This window comes from Bufo gargarizans, chromosome 2 (assembly GCF_014858855.1).
Source record: "Bufo gargarizans isolate SCDJY-AF-19 chromosome 2, ASM1485885v1, whole genome shotgun sequence".
NCBI lineage: Eukaryota > Metazoa > Chordata > Amphibia > Anura > Bufonidae > Bufo > Bufo gargarizans.
Genome location: NC_058081.1, coordinates 61,037,532 through 61,059,068, shown reverse-complemented (window position 1 = coordinate 61,059,068; position 21,537 = coordinate 61,037,532). Strand labels below are relative to the sequence as shown.

Sequence of the window (21,537 nt, the reverse complement as noted above, 5' to 3'; positions counted from 1 at the left end):
TCTCTCTAGAATTCCTTGATAGTCTTGAGATTTCATTGTACCCTGCACAGATTCAAGACACCCTGTGCCAGACGCAGCAAAGCAGCCCCAGAACATAACAGAGCCTCCTCCATGTTTCACAGTAGGGACAGTGTTCTTTTCTTGATATGCTTCATTTTTTCGTCTGTGAACATACAGCTGATGTGCCTTGGCAAAAACTTCGATTTTTGTCTCATCTGTCCACAGGACATTCTCCCAGAAGCTTTGTGGCTTGTCAACATGTAGTTTGGCATATTCCAGTCTTGCTTTTTTATGATTCGTTTTCAACAATGGTGTCCTCCTTGGTCGTCTCCCATGTAGTCCACTTTGGCTCAAACAACGACGGATGGTGCGATCTGACACTGATGTTCCTTGAGCATGAAGTTCACCTTGAATCTCTTTAGAAGTCTTTCTAGGCTCTTTTGTTACCATTCGGATTATCCGTCTCTTAGATTTGTCATCAATTTTCCTCCTGCGGCCACGTCCAGGGAGGTTGGCTACAGTCCCATGGATCTTAAACTTATGAATAATATGTGCAACTGTACTCACAGGAACATCTAGTTGCTTGGAGATGGTCTTATAGCCTTTACCTTTAACATGCTTGTCTATAATTTTCTTTCTGATCTCTTGAGACAGCTCTTTCCTTTGCTTCCTCTGGTCCATGTCGAGTGTGGTACACACCATATCACCAAACAACACAGTGATTACCTGGAGCCATATATATAGGCCCAATGGCTGATTACAAGGTTGTAGACACCTGTGATGCTAATTAGTGGACACACCTTGAATTAACATGTCCCTTTGGTCACATTATGTTCTGTGTTTTCTAGGGGTACCATCATTTTTGTCCATGCCTGTTTCATGAGTTTATTTTTTTACATAATTCTGTTGAAGCATGGTTGAAAAACAATGTCTGACTTTCATTGGTTAACATTTATAGAATTTTAATTTATTATTACTTTTGTCAGATTAAAGTTATTTCTGTGACCATTGTGACTTTTTCTTTCATTGACCAAAGGGTACCAACAATTTTGTCCACGTCTGTATGTCTATGTCTTGTGGCTGCTCACATGAATCTTTCATGTATTGTCCCATTAGATGGGAGCACTAGAAGTGTAGCTAGACATTTATGATATATACTGTAAGTTCAATATGCCATAAATATAGTATTTCGCTTGGTAATACCCCTTTAAAGTTTATTTTCGGCCCTTGGAATTGGTTCAGGTTGACAATGTGGCCCCCAACCAGAAAAGGTTGTGCACCCCTGCTGTACACCATATTTCTCCATGTATTTATACTACACAATTTGCATAACTACATTGATAAATTTCTTCTCAGTTCTGTCTCCTTCTTCCCCTCATATAGTATATAAAATTGTCTGTCTGTAGTCACCACTGAGGGGAGCTCAGTACATAGGAATTTAAACAACTACCATGAAAAATAATGGAATGGAAGCTATAAATATCTCTTTGCACTATGAACCCCCTAGTAATGGTGTGGGGTCTGGGTCATGAAGCCACATTATGGTCATCTGCATGAGGCCTGACTATGTGTGACCAACCTGAAGGATTAAAGAGCTCTTCATGAAGAAGTTTCTGTTTCTTCAAAAACCTATCATACAGGTCAATACCACATACAAGCTCATATTACCATAAAACAGATCATTTGTCCCCTCACTTTGAAGTGTGCAGCTGAACTTGGATAAAAGATCCCAAGTGTGAAAATAAGATATTCAAATTAATAAACCTATCCTACAGGTCAATGCCACATACAAGCTCATATTACCATAAAACAGATCATTTGTCCCCTCACTTTGAAGTGAGTGGCTGAACTTGGATAAAAGGTCCCAAGTGTGAAAATAGGATAGTCAAATCAATAAGGGCTATTGGACAAAGCACATATTGTATTGAAGACGATCAGAGTCTAGGACATTTTCCCTCCCTTATCATCCTCTACAGGACCAAAACTTTTGGGCACCCCCTTTTTTCTATCTTATTATGAGACACCTTCTATTCTACCTACTTAAACTGAGTCTTTCACCTGCAAAATCAGTTTCAAAGCAAACATGCTGCCATGTAGGGTGGGTGCCTTGAAACATAACCATACCTGTCCTGTTAAAATCCAGTCCTCTAATCTTGAGAAATGCTTTTTTGTAGGTGATTGATCCTCTTTAAGGAACTGTAAACCTGTACCTAAACAATATTTCAGCCTTAAATCCAACTTTACGTCAACCACCAATGGCACCATATGTGTATGTCCACAGTCACCTGATTTCCCACTAGAGATTTGCTGAAAATTGCGGGACAGCTGATTGGTCCCAGTACTTCAGCATCAGATGACTCAGTGACATCCTAGGACATCGAAGTGTGTTGACGGCCCTGCGGGAACTAGAGTAAAAGGCACTAATCAAGATTTAAGCTTAGATATAATCTCAGCTGAGCCCACCAATTTCATGAGACTGAACAACCATCTAATTAATATGAAAGCCTCCCAACTTTTCTCTGATTGCAGATGTAAGGTGAAATGAGCATTGGGCGGTCGGCTTTCAACCGTCCAAGGGTGAACACTGAAGGAGGCACCTGAATAACTCCATTAGGCTTCTTTCATACAATCTATATGGATTGTGTCAGGATCTGTTAAGGAAGAAACTGATAGTTTTGGACACAAGTTCAGTCAGTTTTGTCTGTAATTGCGTTCAGTGTTTCAGTCTTTTCCACGGGAGCGTAATCAGTTTTTGATGCGTCTTTTATGCGCATAAAAAAAAAAAGAAGAATAACTACTTGTATCTCCTAGCAACCATCAATTAAAAATGCTTTGCATCTTTATTGTATCTGGTCTCAATGCTTTTTTAACACAAGCCCCATTCACCTCTATGAAACCAGAGCAACTTGAAAAACCCAGAATTCAGAAATGAACACAGAAATGATGCATGGAAAACTACGCTCATGTACACGGACCCATTAAAATGAATCAGGATTTTATTCGGGAATGACTGCAAAGGAGATTCACACTGAGATGTCACAAACACTAGGGGAGAAGTGTCCTCACTATGAATGTCCTTTCCCTGGAGAAACAAAAACTTCATGACGGCCCGTAACTCAACAGACGTGAAATTTCTTTGTGCCTCTGCCATCTCAGGTTCTACCTGAAATTAAAAATAGTTATAACAATCGTAAACATCTGATATTTGCACAGTTACATAACAAGAGATCAAGCTGTCAAATGTATTTTTCAATTCCAACTGGAAGGGGGCAAAGCCAAGAACTTCTCCTCATCCCCTCGTATATTTTCCTCAGACCTGTATAACGTTTGGTGTATTATACCCTTCTGTTTTATGTTATGATAATTGTGCAGCATTCAGGGCCATTTCAATTTTTCTATTTCTTTAATTTTTTGTTAAGATTTTTTATGTGATGGCTTTCTACATATGATTTATGTATATATTTAATAAAGTTTTTTTTGCTGGTACATACTACCTAATGGTTATTGCCTGTTTATTTTGGACTAATACGGTATATTATGTGTTTAGGGGTTCATTTATGATGCTGAAAGCGCAGATTGCGGTGCAATGGTTATAGCAGATTTAAAAAAACTGGCTGCACAACATTTTACATACAAACAATAGAGCTGATAAATGGGGATCATTCTAAATTAAAGTGGTATTATACCTACTGTAAATGTAAAAATACAAGGTTTTTGCGTACATTTTTTATCAAACTGGTGTCGGGCCCATCTACCAGGCTTTTTTTTATCAACCATGTTTGCTTGATGGATATGCACCTGTGACTATGAATACGATTGTGCTAGTCTAAATTTTCTTATATTTTCATAATACTTATATTGTGTAAAACTGGGAAAAAAAAAACCATTGTGTATCGCTGCATCCGTAACAACCTGTTGTATAAAAATATCACATGAATTATCCCATCAGGTGAACTATAACAAAACACTTCGCCTCCCCAAAAAAATATCATGTGATCAAAAAGTCTTATGTAGCCCAAAATGGTACCCATAAAAACTACAGTCTGCCCCGCAAAAGGCAAGCCCTCATAGACCTATGTGGCCAAAAAATAAAAATGTTATGGATGTTAGTATTTGGCGATGCAAAATAAAACTAATATTTAATACAAATATGATTGTATGATGCAAAAAAAAAGTATTTGAAGTTGTATAGATAAAAGGTCTTTGAAGTTGTATAGATAAAAGGTCAAAAGTGTGAACATAAAAACTTTTGATCCAACCATATGATTTGTGGGGAAATAATTCAAGACTCACTTCAGTAATACAAATGTTCTAAGCCATATCTCGTGAGGCATAGGAAGGGAACCCCAAGAAGATAGCTATGTCTTTGTCTCATACTCACCAATATTCTTAATTGTCATAAGTAAGCTTTCCACTTGGAAACATTCCATTAATTCCTGATGGATATATGTACTCAACTTATATGAAACACCCTCTATGTATGATGCACTTGTAAATGACTCTCATCATGGAGAATGAGACAGACCTATGTGTTGTGGTTTCAGGGGTCTACACAGATCTCACAAAGCCATATAGCAAAGTTTAGGGCCCCTGACCTCTGATTCTAGTGAGATTTATGACAAATGTATTTTTAATTAAGTGGAGAAAAAACAATGTTCACCACCTCACTAACTACCTGAGTTCTGTGTAGGAGAAAGTGGATCCTGAACACCATATTTCTCCATGTATTTATACTACACAATTTGCCTAACTACATTAATAAATTTCTTCTCAGTTCTGTCTCCTTCTTCCCCTCATATAGTATAAAAAATTGTCTGTCTGTAGTCACCACTAAGGGGAGCTCAGTACATAGGAATTTAAACAGCTACCATGAAAAATAATGGAATGGAAGCTATAAATATCTCTTTGCACTATGAACCCCCTAGTAATGGTGTGGGGTCTGGGTCATGAAGCCACATTATGGTCATCTGCATGAGGCCTGACTATGTGTGACCAACTTGAAGGATTAAAGAGCTCTTCATGAGGAAGTTTCTGTTTCTTCAAAAACCTATCATACAGGTCAATGCCACATACAAGCTCATTTTACCATAAAACAGATCATTTGTCCCCTCACTTTGAAGTAAGGGGCTGAACTTGGATAAAAGGTCCCAAGTGTGAAAATAAGATATTCAAATTAATAAATCTATCCTACAGGTCAATGCCACATACAAGCTCATATTACCATAAAACAGATCATTTGTCCCCTCACTTTGAAGTGAGTGGCTGAACTTGGATAAAAGGTCCCAAGTGTGAAAATAGGATAGTCAAATCAATAAGGGCTATTGGACAAAGCACATATTGTATTGAAGACGATCAGAGTCTAGGACATTTTCCCTCCCTTATCATCCTCTACAGGACCAAAACTTTTGGGCACCCCCTTTTTTCTATCTTATTATGAGACACCTTCTATTCTACCTACTTAAACTGAGTCTTTCACCTGCAAAATCAGTTTCAAAGTAAACATGCTGCCATGTAGGGTGGGTGCCTTGAAACATAACCATACCTGTCCTGTTAAAATCCAGTCCTCTAATCTTGAGAAATGCTTTTTTGTAGGTGATTGATCCTCTTTAAGGAACTGTAAACCTGTACCTAAACAATATTTCAGCCTTAAATCCAACTTTACGTCAACCACCAATGCCACCATATGTGTATGTCCACAGTCACCTGATTTCCCACTAGAGATTTGCTGATAATTGCGGGACAGCTGATTGGTCCCAGTACTTCAGCATCACATGACTCAGTGACATCCTAGGACATCGAAGTGTGTTGACGGCCCTGCGGGACGTAGATTAAAAGGCACTCATCAAGATTTAAGGTTAGATATAATCTCAGCTGAACCCACCAATTTCATGAGACTGAACAACCATCTAATTAATATGGAAGCCTCCCAACTTTTTTCTGATAGCAGATGTAAGGTGAAATGAGCATTTGGCGGTCGGCTTTCAACCGTCCAAGGGTGAACACTGAAGGAGGCACCTGAATAACTCCATTAGGCTTCTTTCATACAAACTATATGGATTGTGTCAGGATCTGTTAAGGAAGAAACTGATAGTTTTGGACACAAGTTCAGTCAGTTTTGTCTGTAATTGCGTTCAGTGTTTCAGTCTTTTCCACGGGAGCGCAATCAGTTTTTGATGCGTCTTTTATGTGCGTAAAAAAAAAAGAAGAATAACTACTTGTATCTCCTAGCAACCATCAATTAAAAATGCTTTGCATCTTTATTGTATCTGGTCTCAATGCTTTTTTAACACAAGCCCCATTCACCTTTATGAAACCAGAGCAACTTGAAAAACCCAGAATTCAGAAATGAACACAGAAATGATGCATGGAAAACTACGCTCATGTACACGGACCCATTAAAATGAATGAGTCAGGATTTGATTCGGGAAAGTCTGCAAAGGACATTCACACTGAGATGTCACAAACACTAGGGGAGAAGTGTCCTCACTATGAATGTCCTTTCCCTGGAATGTCCTTTCTACCTGAAATTAAAAATAGTTATAACAATCGTAAACATCTGATATTTTCACAGTTACATAACAAGATATCAAGCTGTCAACTGTATTTTTCAATTCCAACTGGAAGGGGGCAAAGCCAAGAACTTCTCCTCATCCCCTCGTATATTTTCCTCAGACCTGTATAACGTTTGGTGTATTATACCCTTCTGTTTTATGTTATGATAATTGTGCAGCATTCAGGATTATTTAAATTTTTCTATTTTATTTTATGTTTTTAAGATTTTTTATGTGATGGCTTTCTACATATGATTTATGTATATATTTAATAAAGTTTTTTTTTTTGCTGGTACATACTACCTAATGGTTATTGCCTGTTTATTTTGGACTAATAAGGTATATTATGTGTTTAGGGGTTCATTTATGATGCTGAAAGCGCAGATTGCGGTGCAATGGTTATAGCAGATTTAAAAAAACTGGCTGCACAACATTTTACATACAAACAATAGAGCTGATAAATGGGAATCATTCTAAATTAAAGTGGTATTATACCTACTGTAAATGGAAAAATACAAGGTTTTTGCGTACATTTTTCATCAAACGTGTGTCTGGCCCATCTACCAGGCGTTTTTTTTATCAACCATGTTTGCTTGATGGATATGCACCTGTGACTATGAATACGATTGTGCTAGTCTAAATTTTCTTATATTTTCATAATACTTATATTGTGTAAAACTGAAAAAAAAAAAAAAAACATTGTGTATCGCTGCATCTGTAACAACCTGTTGTATAAAAATATCACATGAATTATCCCATCAGGTGAACTATAACAAAACACTTTGCCTCCCCCAAAAAATATCATGTGATCAAAAAGTCTTATGTAGCCCAAAATGGTACCCATAAAAACTACAGTCTGCCCCGCAAAAGGCAAGCCCTCATAGACCTATGTGGCCAAAAATAAAAATGTTATGGATGTTAGTATTTGGCGATGCAAAATATAACAAATATTTAATAAAAATATGATTGTATGATGCAAAATTAGTAAAACATAAAAAAATTAAATTTGGTTTCGTCATAATCTTATCAACCCACAGAATAAAGTTACTATTTCATATATACTGTATGGTGAACCCCATAAAAAATTATAACAGCCACTGATAGAATTGCACACCTCACCTCCAAAACATTGAGAATGAAAAATGAGAAAAATAGCCAAATGTACCCCAAAATGGTGGCAATAAAAACTATAGCTTGTCCCACAATAAATAAGCCCCCGCATAGCTCAGTCAACAAAAAATTAAAACCGATTTGGCTCTTAAAAAACATTTTCAGACACCTCTGCTTCCATTCTGAGTCCTGCTATATCCCCCAAACAGCAGTTTGCGACCATGTATGGGATCTCGCCATATTCAGGAAACATGAGTCTTAAATGTGGGGAGCATTTTCTCCTGTTGAAAATTAAAATCTTATCCAATGGCTTGGATAAGTAAAAGTGCTCCAAAGTTATTACCAAATAAAGTGGCACGTGTCAGATTTGCAAAATTAGGCTTAGTCAGTAGGAAGGCCCAATCTGGAAGAGGTTAAGTATAAAAAGATTGTAAGCTCTTGTGAGAAGGGCCCTCAATCCTCTTGTTCTAATTATTGACTTGTCTGTGGCTAAGCTATTTATGACTTTTTATAAATGAACTTCGGAATTAAAAAGGGCTGCAGAATATGTTGGCGCTATATAAATAAAGATTATTAGTATAAAAAGTAATTCCAATAACAAGATGTTAATATGTATACAAGTAGAAAAAAGTTAAAAAATACAAGTTTCAGTAAAGACTCAGACTACATATATATTATACATATTCTTTTTTTATATTCAACCATTTATTTTTATTATAATGAACAATTTCTTATTGTTATTAATATCTAAAATTACTGATTGGATACCATTGTTGTAATTTTTTCTAGATCTTTAAAATCTGGATATGACAAATTTAAATTATATTTAAATTGTATATTTAAACACAGTTTCCTATTTATTACTATATATATATATTGAATGATTAGTAACACAGACATAACTGGAGGTTGTAGAATCTATAGCTATCTTCAAACACTAATGACATTATTGCAAATCTATAGATAGATAAATAAATAGATATAAGTTAGATAGATAGATAGATAGATAGATAGATAGATAGATAGAATAAAATAAAACTTACTGTCTGTGTTCCCCCTAACAAAAGTTTTTAAAATTCTCAAGCAGAGTTTCTGTTTTACAGACATTAAAGGTGCTTTTTCTTGTATGAACTGGTACTTATATCACATGATGACTTGTTTCATTTACATAATAAAAGAAGTGTCTATTGTGGCCTTAACCTTTGTTGAATTTACATAGATGAAAGGTCATAGGTGTTAACATAGATCCCTTTGATCCATAGATATATAAGTTAAGAGAACCCTCAATACCTCACTTCATTCTTGAAGAAGTTCTGAGTAACATCTCCTGAGAGATATCACAGAAGACCTGTGCACAGATGTCTTGGTTGACCTCCATTCAACTCTTCACAATCCTCTCCATGGTTCTAGGAATGCCTTCTTCTCTACCAGGGAAACAAACAAGGATTCCTCTTCAACATTCAAACCTTGGTTTCAAGAATTCATCCAGTCTACATGGAAGGACAGACTCCCAGAACATGAAGTACTCTCCTTTCATGATGCAACTCTATCAGACCCTCATCATGAGGAACATGACAGACCTATCCAGCCTGGAACATTCCGTTCTTCAAGATTCTGACACTATTCTAAGCCTCTCTGCCAAAAGTAAGTCTATATTGATTATATTAAGATAATTGTCATATGTTTAATGGTTCCTGTTTTTTTCAATAAGACATTGTAGACATTGTAGACAACTAGAGCGAAGTATTTTATATCTTATAATTGCTACCCTATAGATGTTGACCTATTTCTAACATATATAAATATAGCATTGAATGCATTGTATTTGCCAAAATTAGTGATCATGTAGCATAGTTGTTGACCTTAATTTTCTTTTATTACTTCCAGGTTGTTCTCAGCTGACAAATCATTGGGTGTTATCCTTTGATATGTCTTCCCTCACAGGCAACCATGAAATACAATTGGCAGAGTTGAGGGTGCAGCTTTCTTCTACTGAGAGAAACTATGATGTGACCCTTGACATCTATGATAGTGAAGAAGGCCAAAGGAAGATCTTTGTAGGGTCAATAAAAATTGACCTTAGTAGTGAAAACGGATCGACTTTGAAGACTGTCAATATCACCGGGATGATGCAATCTTATTTCCATCAAGAAAAAAATTCTAATAATCAAAAAGACATGAAGAACAAGGAAATGTCCAAGAATGGTCAAGGAAACATATGCACAAAAGTTTCAACTGAAAGAATTGTGTTAGTGTTTTTTACCAAGGACACTCCTTCTACTAACCTCTATGGATATCCCAACCTAATCCAGACAGTCGAGTCATCTAAATATGTGATAACCCCAATGTCTGGTATTAGAATACTTAGGAAAGGTAGAAATGCAATGCATGGCATGATCATGTCTAACTTTCCCACCAAACCTATTGAAGATGGAAGACCTTTGTGCAAAAAAATAGACATGATTGTAGACTTCGAAAAGATTGGATGGGGAGACCAGATAATCTATCCCAAGAAGTTCAATGCATACAGATGTGAAGGAGCCTGTCCTACCCCCCTGAGTGAGATCTTCAAGCCAACCAACCATGCTTATATTAAGGTAATTATTATTATTTTTAGATATATTTACTTTATATTTATTAACTTTATAGCTGCATTTATCCTTTCATGAGTAATTACATTTTTTTAAATAAAAATAATATACATTGATTTTTTATTTTTTAGAGTTTGTTGAAGTTGTACAATCCAGACACAGTTGGTTGTTCCTCATGTATCCCAGTGAAGATGAGCCCATTATCTATGCTGATGTATGAAGAAGGAAAGGTGGTCTTGAAGCGCCATGAAGATATGATTGTTGAAGAATGTGGATGTCATTGAGAGAACATAACAGAAATTTCATATTTACCATAGTAGCTATAATTGAAATATAATTTAACCTGTAGTGGTCATACAAGACACCTTCCATGCATAGAAATGCTTTAGAGTGTAGCCCATATGAAAAGACAAAAGCTATCAAATATGCGTGATATTTGGGGACCATATCAAAGATTCTGCCTTGAGAGAAAACCAAAGAAATTTCAATCAACTCTATATTTTGTAAATATTCACATTGCTAAGGTGATATTTGTATAAATGTGTAAATATATATATATTCTATATTTTGAAAGGTTTAATAAAAAAATAATAATTTGCAATTCTGTCTTGTGTATTTTTGTTTTGGGACATGGCTATATATATATATATATATATATATATATATATATATATACTAGCAGAAGAACCCAGCTTTGTACGGGTATATTTCCTCTATTTCATTTAAGGTTTCTCTATGTCGTTAAAAGATATCGACAGTATCCCCCATAACAGTGACCTCTACAGCACCCCACCCCCTTAACAGTGAACTTCACCCCACCCCCCACCCCTTAACACTGCCCCCCCCACAGTGCCCTGCCTCCTTAAAATGTAGACCTTCACAGCAGCCCACCCCTTTAACAGTGAGTTCCAAAGCACCCCGCCTCTTAACACTGACCTCCATGGGATACTGTCCTCTTAACTGTGACCTCCACAGTTCCCTGCCCTCCTAACAGAGAGCTTTACAGCACCTGCCCCTTTAACAGTGACTGCCACAGTACCCCGCTCCCTTAACAGTGACCTCACAGTACCATGCTGCCTTAACAGTGACCTCACAGTACCCTGCTGCCTTAACAGTGACCTCACAGTACCCTGCTGCCTTAACAGTGACTTCCACAGCAGCTGCCCCTTAAATAATGGCATCCACAGTCCCCTGCCCCCTTAACAGTGACCTCCACAGTGCCCGTCCCTTTAACAGTATCATCCACAGCGCCCTGCTTCTTTAAAGGTGACCTACAGCAGTGAAGAAAAATGGCTGGGTTGTTATGGAAACCTGGAGTAAAACTGTGTGTATGTGGAGACTAAGGGCCTGCGAGCTTCTATTGGCTGATAAGGGACATGTGACCGTGTGTATGGCAGTTGGGATATGAGTGAAAGACTTGCAGGCTTCTATAAGCTAATGCAGGTAATTTTTGGGGAATATCTCAGGAACGGTACGTGCTGGAGAGCTGAGACCCGGTCTAAAGCCTTCCTGGACACCTGATGTCACTGTGTGTCAAATTTGGTGAAGATCGGTCCAGACATAAAGAACAGACAGACAGACAGAAACTCATTTTTATATATATGAGAGACTAGCAGAAGGACTCGGCTTCACACGGGTATATTTAATCTATTTCATTTAATGTTTGTGTGTCGTTAAAAGATATCGACAGTATCCCCCATAACAGTGACCTCTACAACACCTCTCCTCTTAACACTGACCCTTCCCACAGTGCCCTGCCTCCTTAAAATGAGACCTCCACAGCAGCCTATCCCCTTAACTTTGACCTTCACAGCAGCCCGCACCTTTAACAGTGAGTATCGCAGCACACCCTTGACATTGACCTCCATAGTGGACCGCCCCCTTAACTGTGACCTCCACTCTTCCCTGCCCCATTAATAGAGACCTACAGAGCACCTGTCCCTTTAACAGTGACTGCTATAGTACCCCATTACCTTAACAGTGACCTCTGCACTACCCCGCTCCCTTAAGAGTGACCTCACAGTACCCTGCTTATTTAACAGTAACCTCCACAGCAGCTGCCCCTTTGATAGTGGCCCCTGCCCCCTTAACAGTGACCGCCACATTGCCCGGCCCTTTAACAGTGACTTCCACAGCGGCTTGCCCCCTTAACAGTAACATCCACAGTGAACGCCCCTTTAACAGTGACCTCCACAGTGCCCACCCCCTTAACAGTGACCTCCACAGAGTCTGTCCCTTTAATAGTGGCCCCTGCCCCCTTAACTGTGACCTCCATAGCGCCCTGCCCCTTTCAGGCTAGGCCTACATGATTACATGTCGCGCAACATTTTGTCTCACGGGCTTAACCTCTTCCAGACACAGGGCGTTGAGGTACGCCCTTATGTCCTGGTACTTAAGGACACAGGGCGTACCAGTATGCCCTGTGTATTTTCGATCACTGCCGCGCACCTGGGGCAAATGCGCCAGGGGGTCCTGTGACCCCCCCGTGTAGGCAATCGGAGCAAACCGCAGATCAATTCAGACCTGCGGTTTGCTGCGTTTCCGGGTTATTCGGGTCAATTTTTGGTAACCTTACCTAACAAAAATGTAATATAGAGCAACCAAAAATCATATGTACCCTAAAAATAGTCCCAACAAAACCGCCACCTTATCCCATAGTTTCCAAAATGTGGTTACTTTTAGGGCTGTTTCACACGAGTGGATGCCGTGCGTGACATCCGCTGCGTGAATGACAGCCAAGACCCGATGCGGACAGCAGAAGCACGGAGCAGTAACATGATTGATAATGCTCCGTGCCTCTCTGTGATCTCTTTACTACGAAATCACGGTGAGATAAAGTTGCCAAAAACTCTTGTGCAACACCTGAAGGGTTAGCAAAGTTTGTAAAATCAGTTTTGAATACCTTGAGGGGTGTAGTTTCTTAGATGGGGTTACTTTTAGGGAGTTTCTACTCCAGGGGTGCATCAGGGAGTTTGAAACAGGACACGGTGTAAATAAACCGGTCCATAAAAATCAGCCCTCCAAAAGCCAAACGGCGCTCTTTTCCCTCTCTGCCCCACCGTGTGGCCATACAGTAGTGAACGGCCACATATTGGGTGTTTCTGTAAACGGTAGAGTCAGGGAAATAAAGGTACAGTCTTGTTTGGCTGTTAACCCTTGCTTTGTTAGTGGAAAAAATGGGTTCAAATGAAAAATGTGGCAGAAAAATGAAATTTTCAAATTTCATCCCCATTTGCCAATAACTCTTGTGCAACACCTGAAGGGTTAAAAAAGTTTGTAAAATCTGTTTTGAATACCTTGAGGGGTGTAGTTTCTAGAGTGGGGTCATTTTTGGGTGGTTTTATATTATATAAGCCTCACAAAGTGACATATGGGGAATGTAAAGTAATAACTATTTTTGTAGGTATTACTATGTATTATAGAAGTAGAGAAATTGAAACTTGGAAATTAGCAATGTTTTACAAATTTTTGGTAAATTTCGTTTCATGAAGTACAATATGTGACGAAATAAAAAAAATCTCAGAATGGCCTGGATAAGTCAAAGCGTTTTAAAGTTATCACCACTTAAAGTGACACTGGTTATTACACCTTAAGGTGTAATAAGGTTGTGTCCTTAAGGAGTTAAATGTGAACTTATATTGGCTGATACACGTCATATGATTGAATATTTAAAGACCTGCGAACTGCTAAAACCTGTGATCAGTTGTGATAGAAACCTGGAGTAGAACCTGCGAGCTTCTATTGGCTGATAAGGGACATGTGACCGTGTGTATGGCAGTTGGCATATGAAGAGAAATACTTGCAGGCTTGTATTGGCTAATGCAGGTCATTTTTGGGAATATCTCAGGAACGGTACGTCCTAGAGAGCTGAGACCAGGTCTAAAACCTTACATGTGTTCCAAATTTGGTGAAGATCAGTTCAGTCGTTTTGTTGCGCATAAAGAATAGACAGACGTCCAGATAGACGTCCAGACAAACAGAAACTCATTTTTATATACATTCTAGCAGAAGAACCCGGCTTCGCACGGATATATTTAATCCATTTCATTTAATGTTTCCATGTCGTAAAAAGATATCAACAGTATCCCCCATAACAGTGACCTCTACAGTACCTGTCCCTTTAACAATGACCTCCACAATGCCCGCCCCTATAACAGTGCATGCCTCTATAATAGTGACCTCCACAGTGGTGGCCCCTTTAACAGTGACTGCATCTTTAACATTGACCTGCACAGTGCCACAGTGACCTTCATAGTGACCGCCCCTTTAACAGTGACCTCCACAGTATCTGCCCCTTTAACGGTGACTACAACAATGCCCGTCCCTTTAACAGTGACCTTCACAGTGCCCGCCTCTTTAACATTTTACACCCCTTTAAAAGTGACCTTCATAGTGGCAACCCCTTTAACAGTGACCTCCACAGTACCCGCCCCTTTAAAAGTGACTTTCACAGTGCCTGCCCCTTTAATAAAGACCTCCACAGTGCCCGCCCCTTTAAGAGAGACCACCCTTTTAACAGTGACCTCCACAGTGCCTATCCCTTTATCAGTGACCTCCACAGTGGCCGCCCCTTTAACAGTGACCACCACAGTGGCCGCCCCTTTAACAGTGACCACCACAGTGGCCGCCTTTTTAACAGTGACCTCTACAGTGCTTGCCTTTTTAACAGTTACCACCCCTTTAAATGTGACCACCCCTTTTACAGTGACCTATTGGCTGATAAGGGGCATGTGACCGTGTGCACAGTGTATTATGACTATGTTGTTATGAAAACCTGGATAAATAAAATATGAACTTATATTGACTGAAACACCTCATATGACTGAATATTTAATGACCTGCGAACTGCTAAAACCTGTGATTAGTTGTTATGGCAACCTGGAGTAGGACCTGCGAGCTTCTATTGGCTGATAAAGGACATGTGACCGTGTGTATGGAAGTTTGGTGAAGATCGGTCCAGTCGTTTGGTCAAGCACAAATAACAGACAGACGTCCAGAAAGAAACTCATTTTTATATATATAAGAGACTAACAGAAGGACCCGGCTTCGCACGGACTTACCGTATTTCATCTATTTCATTTCATATATCTGTGTGTCATTAAAAGATATTGGCAATATGCACTATAATAGTGACCTCTACAGCACCCCGCTCCACTGTCTGCTTAGCTATGTATCTAATCCTATCCTGTGTGATACTGTCTGCTGAGCTGTGTATCTACTCCTATCCTGTGTGATACTGTCTGCTGAGCTGTGTATCTAATCCTATCCTGTATGATACTGTCTGCTGAGCTATGTATCTAATCCTATCCTGTGTGATACTGTCTGCTAAGGTATGTATAATACTTTCTGCTAAGCTATGTATCTACTCCTATCCTGTGTGATACTGTCTGCTGAGCTGTGTATCTAATCCTGTCCTGTGTGATACTGTCTGCTAAGGTATGTATCTAATCCTATCCTGTGTGATACTGTCTGCTAAGCTATGTATCTAATCCTGTCCTGTGTGATACTGTCTGCTAAGGTATGTATCTAATCCTATCCTGTGTGATACTGTCTACTGAGCTATGTATCTAATCCTGTCCTGTGTGATACTGTCTGCTAAGGTATGTATAATACTTTCTGCTAAGCTATGTATCTACTCCTATCCTGTGTGATACTGTCTGCTGAGCTATGTATCTAATCCTGTCCTGTGTGATACTGTCTGCTAAGGTATGTATCTAATCCTATCCTGTGTGATACTGTCTGCTAAGCTATGTATCTAATCCTGTCCTGTGTGATACTGTCTGCTAAGGTATGTATCTAATCCTATCCTGTGTGATACTGTCTGCTAAGCTATGTATCTAATCCTATCCTGTGTGATACTGTCTGCTGAGCTGTGTATCTAATCCTATCCTGTATGATACTACATGCTGAGCTGTGCATCTAATCCTGTCATGAGTGATACTGTCTGCTGTGTATCTAAGTCTATCGACAGTATTCACTACAAAAGTGACCCCTACAGCACCCCGCCCCACTGTCTGCTGAGCTATGTATCTGATCCTATCCTATGTGATACTATCTTCTGAGCTACGTATCTAATCTTATGTTGTGTGATACTGTCTGCTGAGCTATGTATCTAATTATATACTGTGTGATACTGTCTGCTAAGCTGTGTATCTAATTCTATTCTATGTCATACTGTCTGATGAACTATGTATCTAATCCTATCATGTGTTTTACTGTCTGTTGAGCAATGTATCTAATCTTATCTTATGTGATACTGTCTGCGGAGCTGTGTACCTAATCCTATCCTATGTGATACTGGCTGCTAAGCTATATATCTAATCCTATCCTATGTGATACTGTCTGCTGTGCTATATATCTAATATGCTATCCTGTGTGATAATGTCTGATGAGCTATGTATCTAATTCTATCATGTGTTTTACTGTCTGTTGAGTATCCTATATGATACTATCTGCTGAGCTACGTATCTAATCTTATGTTGTGTGATACTGTCTGCTTAGCTATACATCTAATTCTATTCTTTGTGATATTGTCTGCTAAGCTATGTATATAATCCTATCCTGTGTGATACTGTCTGCTGATGTCACCGCCACTTCTGTGAGAAGGTCTGTTAGATGTTCTTCTCTACCTGCATGACGTTCTTTGTTTTGGTTTCACTTTGTCATCTCCTTTCCTTCTCCCAGCTGTCACCTATTTACACTAATTGTCTCCCTTTATATTCCCTCCCATACTGCCTCACTTTTTTGCGGTTTATACTTCTTCCTGGATGAGTTGGACACTGCTGGAGCCTGCTTCTGCTGATTCCTCAGATAAGTCTGTTTCCTTTATTTGTGTTTCCTTGCTGGCTTGATTCTAGGTGACCCTGACTCCGTCTGTATTAAGTGCAGGGAGCAGGTGTTCATGTCCCCTCACTATTATAGGGTTTTCAGGTGTCACATAGTATTAGGTACTAGGACATGCAATCGTCTACCATAAAGACCTTTGCATGGGCATAGCAGTCAGGGAGAGCTCTAGGGGTTTTATAGGGCTCACCCATATGCTCCTTAGTTTGGGATCAAGCCAGTCGGATGTTTATTTATAAGTTCCAGCTTTCTGCAACACCATCCGTGACATTATAAACCGCCATAACCGTCTTAAGCATGGGTCCGGTTTCAGCGTTGATTGACCGCATGCAGGGTCTTTCGCTGGAGGTAGCAGATCTCCGTAAAACTGTGTCTCAGTTTCAAGTGACCGGTTCTGCTGGCGTTCATGGAGTTTGTTCCGAGCCTAAAATCTCGCTTCCGGATACGTTCTCCGGGGGTAGTGAGAATTTTGTTCGCTTTAGAGAGGCTTGCAAACTCCATTTTCGCCTACTTCCCCATTCCTCTGGTGATGAGGAGCAGAGGGTGGGGATCATCATCTCGCTGCTCAGGGATAACGCTCAGTCTTGGGCCTTTTCACTGCCGGTCGGGGAACGGCCCCTCTGATCGGTGGATGAATTATTTGTAGCCCTGGAGCAGATATATCATTACCCGGATCGTATTGCTCTGGCTGAATCTAAACTGCGTCTTTTATGCCAGGGTAAACAGTCCGCAGAGATATATTGTTCAGAATTTCAGAGATGGGCAGCTGATACTGGTTGGAATGATGCTGCACTCCGAAGTCAATTTTGCCATGGTTTTTCAGAAAGATTGAAAGATGCATTTTCTTTTCATGAGAGACCAGCGTCGTTAGAGTCTGCCATGTCTCTAGCTGTTCGTATTGACAGGCATCTTAGAGAGAGAGAGGAGACTACTCCTTCCTGTCATATTCAGTCCAAGGACAGTGGGACTGTCTTATTCAGTGCGCAGGGGTCTCAGTCTCTCTCAATCCCCTCTGAGGAGGAGGCCATGCAGCTGGGTTTGCTTGCCTCTGATAGTAGAGGATTCAGCTCTCAGAGGAGGGTTTGTTTCTGTTGTGGGGGTATAAATCATTTGGCAAATGTTTGCCCCTCTAGGAGATTCATGGAGTTTTCTGAAGGTAATAAAAGAAAAACAAAAAGAAAAAAACCCTCTAAAAACTTTCCATTTGCTACTATTGGCAAGGTTGACGCGGAAATTTAAGGTTTGCCATTTACTTGTAGTTCCCGTTTTCTCCTACCTGCCAGGGTGGCGCTAGACAGCAAGAACATTGTTTGTGAAATTTTTGTAGATAGTGCAGCAGCTGTTAATCTCATTGATAATCAATTTGCAATAATGGTTTCCAGGTATGCACTTTGGAAAAGGATATACCTGTTTTTGCTATCGATTCCGCTCCACTTTCTCAAAGATTGTTAAAGGGCATAGTTCATAATATCCGTTTGACTGTGGGTGACGCTCATGTTGAGGATATGTCATGTTTCATCTTAAGCGGATTACCTACTCCTCTAGTGTTGGAGCTACCCTGGCTCACTAAACAACCCCACCATTGATTGGCAAGCAAGGCAAATAAATGGCTGAAGGGAGTTTTGCAGAGAGAATTGCCTCACAGCGTCTCTTTTAGAGGTTTCTACCAAGACTGTGCCATCTTTTCTCTCTGAATTTTTGGATGTGTTTTCCGAGAGTGGTGTCCAGGAGTTGCCCCCGCATCGGGAGTATGACTGCCCTATTAATCTCATCCCAGGCGCCAAACTACCAAAATCACGTTTATACAATCTCTTCCAACCTGAAAGAGTCGCTATGCGTACTTATATCTCTGAGAGCCTGAGAAAGGGACACATCCGACCCTCGAAGTCACCTGTTGCCGCTGTTTTTTGGTTTTTTTTGTTAAGAAAAAAGATGGTTCTTTAAGACCTTGTCTGGATTTCAGGGAGCTGAACCGTATCACGATTCGTGACCCTTATCCGCTTCCTCTGATCCCGGACCTGTTTAACCAGATTGTTGGGGCTAAGGTTTTTTCTAAGTTGGATTTAAGAGGGGCATACAACCTAGTCAGGGTCAGGGAAGGGGACGAATGGAAGACGGCCTTCAATACCCCTGAGGGTCATTTCGAGAATTTGGTTATGCCTTTTGGTTTGATGAATGCTCCGGCCATCTACCAACATTTTGTGAACAGCATTTTTCATCATTTAATGGGGAAATTTGTACTGGTGTATCTGGATGACATTTTGATTTTTTCTCCTAATTTCAAGACTTCAAACCACCTACGTTAGGTCTTGCTGATTCTGCGGGATAATAAATTGTAAGCTAAATTGGAAAAATGTGTGTTTGTGGTTCCGGAGATTAAATTTCTTGGTTTTCTTCTCTCCGCTTCTGGTTTTCGCATGGACCCTGAAAAGGTCTGTGCTGTGCTTGATTGGGAGCTTCCTGAGAATCAGAAGGCGCTGATGCGGTTTTTGGGTTTTGACAATTATTACAGAAAGTTCATTTTGAATTATTCCTCTGTTGTTAAGCCACTCACTGATATGACTAAAAAGGGGGTAGATTTTTCTTCGTTGTCTGCAGATGCGCTTAAGGCCTTTTCTAGTATCAAAGAGAGTTTTGCTTCCGCTCCCATTTTGGTACAACCTGATGTCTCTCTACCTTTTATTGTTGAGGTGGACGCTTCTAAGGTGGGTGTGGGTGCAGTGTTATCTCAGGGTCCCTCTGCTGCCAAATGGCGACCGTGTGCCTTTTTCTCAAGGAAACTCTCCTCTGCAGAGAGAAATTACGATGTGGGAGATAGGGAGTTGTTGGCCATCAAATTAGCTTTTGAGGAATTGCACCATTGGTTAGAGGGAGCCAGACACCCTATTACCATGTTTACGGACCATAAGAATCTGGCCTACTTGGAATCGGCCAAGCATCTGAACCCGAGACAGGCCAGATGGTCTTTGTTCTTTTCTAGGTTTAATTTTGTTGTTACGTTCCGCCCTGGGGTTAAAAATGTGAAGGTGGATGCCCTGGGTACTGTCACTGCCACTTCTGTGAGAAGGTCTGTTAGATGTTCTTCTCTACCTGTATGACGTTCTTTGTTTTGGTTTCACTTTGTCTTCTCCTTTCGTTCTCCCAGCTGTCACCTATTTACACTAATTGTCTCCCTTTATATTCCCTCCCATACTGCCTCACTTTGCGGTTTATACTTCTTCCCAGATGAGTTGTTCACTGCTGGAGCCTGCTTCTGCTTATTCCTCAACGTTTCCTTTATTTGTGTTTCCTTGCTGGCTTGATTCTAGGTGACCCTGACTCCGTCCGTATTAAGTGCAGGGAGCCAGTGTTTGTGTCCCCTCACTATTATAGGGTTTTCAGGTGTCACATAGTATTAGGTACGAGGACATGCAATCGTCTACCTTAACCCCTTAAGGACACATGACGTACCGGTACGGCATGTTTCCCGAGTCCTTAAGGACACATGACGTACCGGTACGTCATGGCTTTAAATAGCGATGCCGGCGCCGCGGGGGTTAATCGGAACGGGATGCCGGCTGAAATCATTCAGCCGGCATCCTGTAACAATGCAGGGGGGGGTCATTTGACCCCCCCCTCCGCATCGACGATCGCAGAAAACCGCAGGTCAATTCAGACCTGCGGTTTGCTGCGCTTTTTGCAGTTTCTGATCCCCGCGGTCCCTGACCGCGGGGATCAGAAACTTTAGAGTGCCTAAAATCAATATAGTACACCCCCCCCCTGCACCCCTGCATGATTTGATGGCGGCGGGTGGTGCAGGGGGGGTGTCGCAGGCGGTGGGGGCGTTGCGGGAGGCGGGCGGTGCGGCAGGCGGGATCGCGATCCCCCGCCCGCCTCCTATTGCGTAATCGTTGGTGTACAGTGGGTATACCAGGGACCGCTGTATGGAAAAGGTTAACAGTAAGAGGGAGCTCCCTCTCCGATCGGGGGGCTGCTGTGCCTTTGCAGCCCCCCGATGGAGAGGGAGAGAGCCCCCAGAGAGCCCCCCGAAGCCCCGTCCTCACCCTTCCTCGTCTGCGAAGTTCTAACCATAACTGAGCAGACGGGGAAGGTTCCCATGGCAACAGGACGCCTGCTCAGGCGTCCTGCTGTCCATGGTGCTGAACAGATCTGTGCTGAAAGCATAGATCTGTTCAGTGTAAGTAAAATACAGTACAGAAACCTATATAGTTTCTGTACTGTATTTTACAGACATCAGACCCACTGGATCTTCAAGAACCAAGTGGGTCTGGGTCAAAAAATAAAAAGAATAAGTGAAAAAAGTTAAGATAACAAAAAAAAAACATTTATCACTGAATAAAAATTAAAAAAATAAAATAAACTACACATATTAGGTATCGCCGCGTCCGTAACGACCTGATCTATAAAACGGCCATGTTACTTTCCCCGCACAGTGAACGCCA

General features: G+C 40.5%; 1 protein-coding gene and 1 long non-coding RNA gene across 2 annotated transcripts in view; one reads left to right on the top strand and one right to left on the bottom strand.

Moving 5' to 3' along the window:
* Positions 1 to 2,977: 2,977 nt before the first annotated feature.
* LOC122929419 overlaps positions 2,978 to 21,537 on the bottom strand; it is a 32,398-nt gene continuing 13,838 nt past the window's right edge. The window contains exons 2-3 of the long non-coding RNA XR_006387972.1: positions 8,952 to 9,085; positions 2,978 to 3,163 (exon numbers count right to left, since the gene is read on the bottom strand). This is a non-coding gene — a long non-coding RNA (uncharacterized LOC122929419). The remainder of the gene's footprint in view (positions 3,164 to 8,951; positions 9,086 to 21,537) is intronic.
* On the top strand, positions 9,020 to 10,536 carry LOC122929418 (nodal homolog 2-A-like). The gene is made up of 3 exons (XM_044282975.1): positions 9,020 to 9,305; positions 9,549 to 10,258; positions 10,384 to 10,536. The coding sequence occupies exons 1-3, from the start codon at positions 9,020 to 9,022 to the stop codon at positions 10,534 to 10,536; spliced, it is 1,149 nt and encodes a 382-aa protein (XP_044138910.1).

Coding starts and splice junctions, on each gene's coding strand:
- LOC122929418 (XM_044282975.1), top strand. CDS start 9,020: ATGTCTTGGTTGACCTCCATTCAACTCTTCACAATCCTCTCCATGGTT. Junction 9,306..9,548: donor TCTAAGCCTCTCTGCCAAAA/GTAAGTCTATAT, acceptor TATTACTTCCAG/GTTGTTCTCAGCTGACAAAT. Junction 10,259..10,383: donor CCAACCATGCTTATATTAAG/GTAATTATTATT, acceptor TTTATTTTTTAG/AGTTTGTTGAAGTTGTACAA.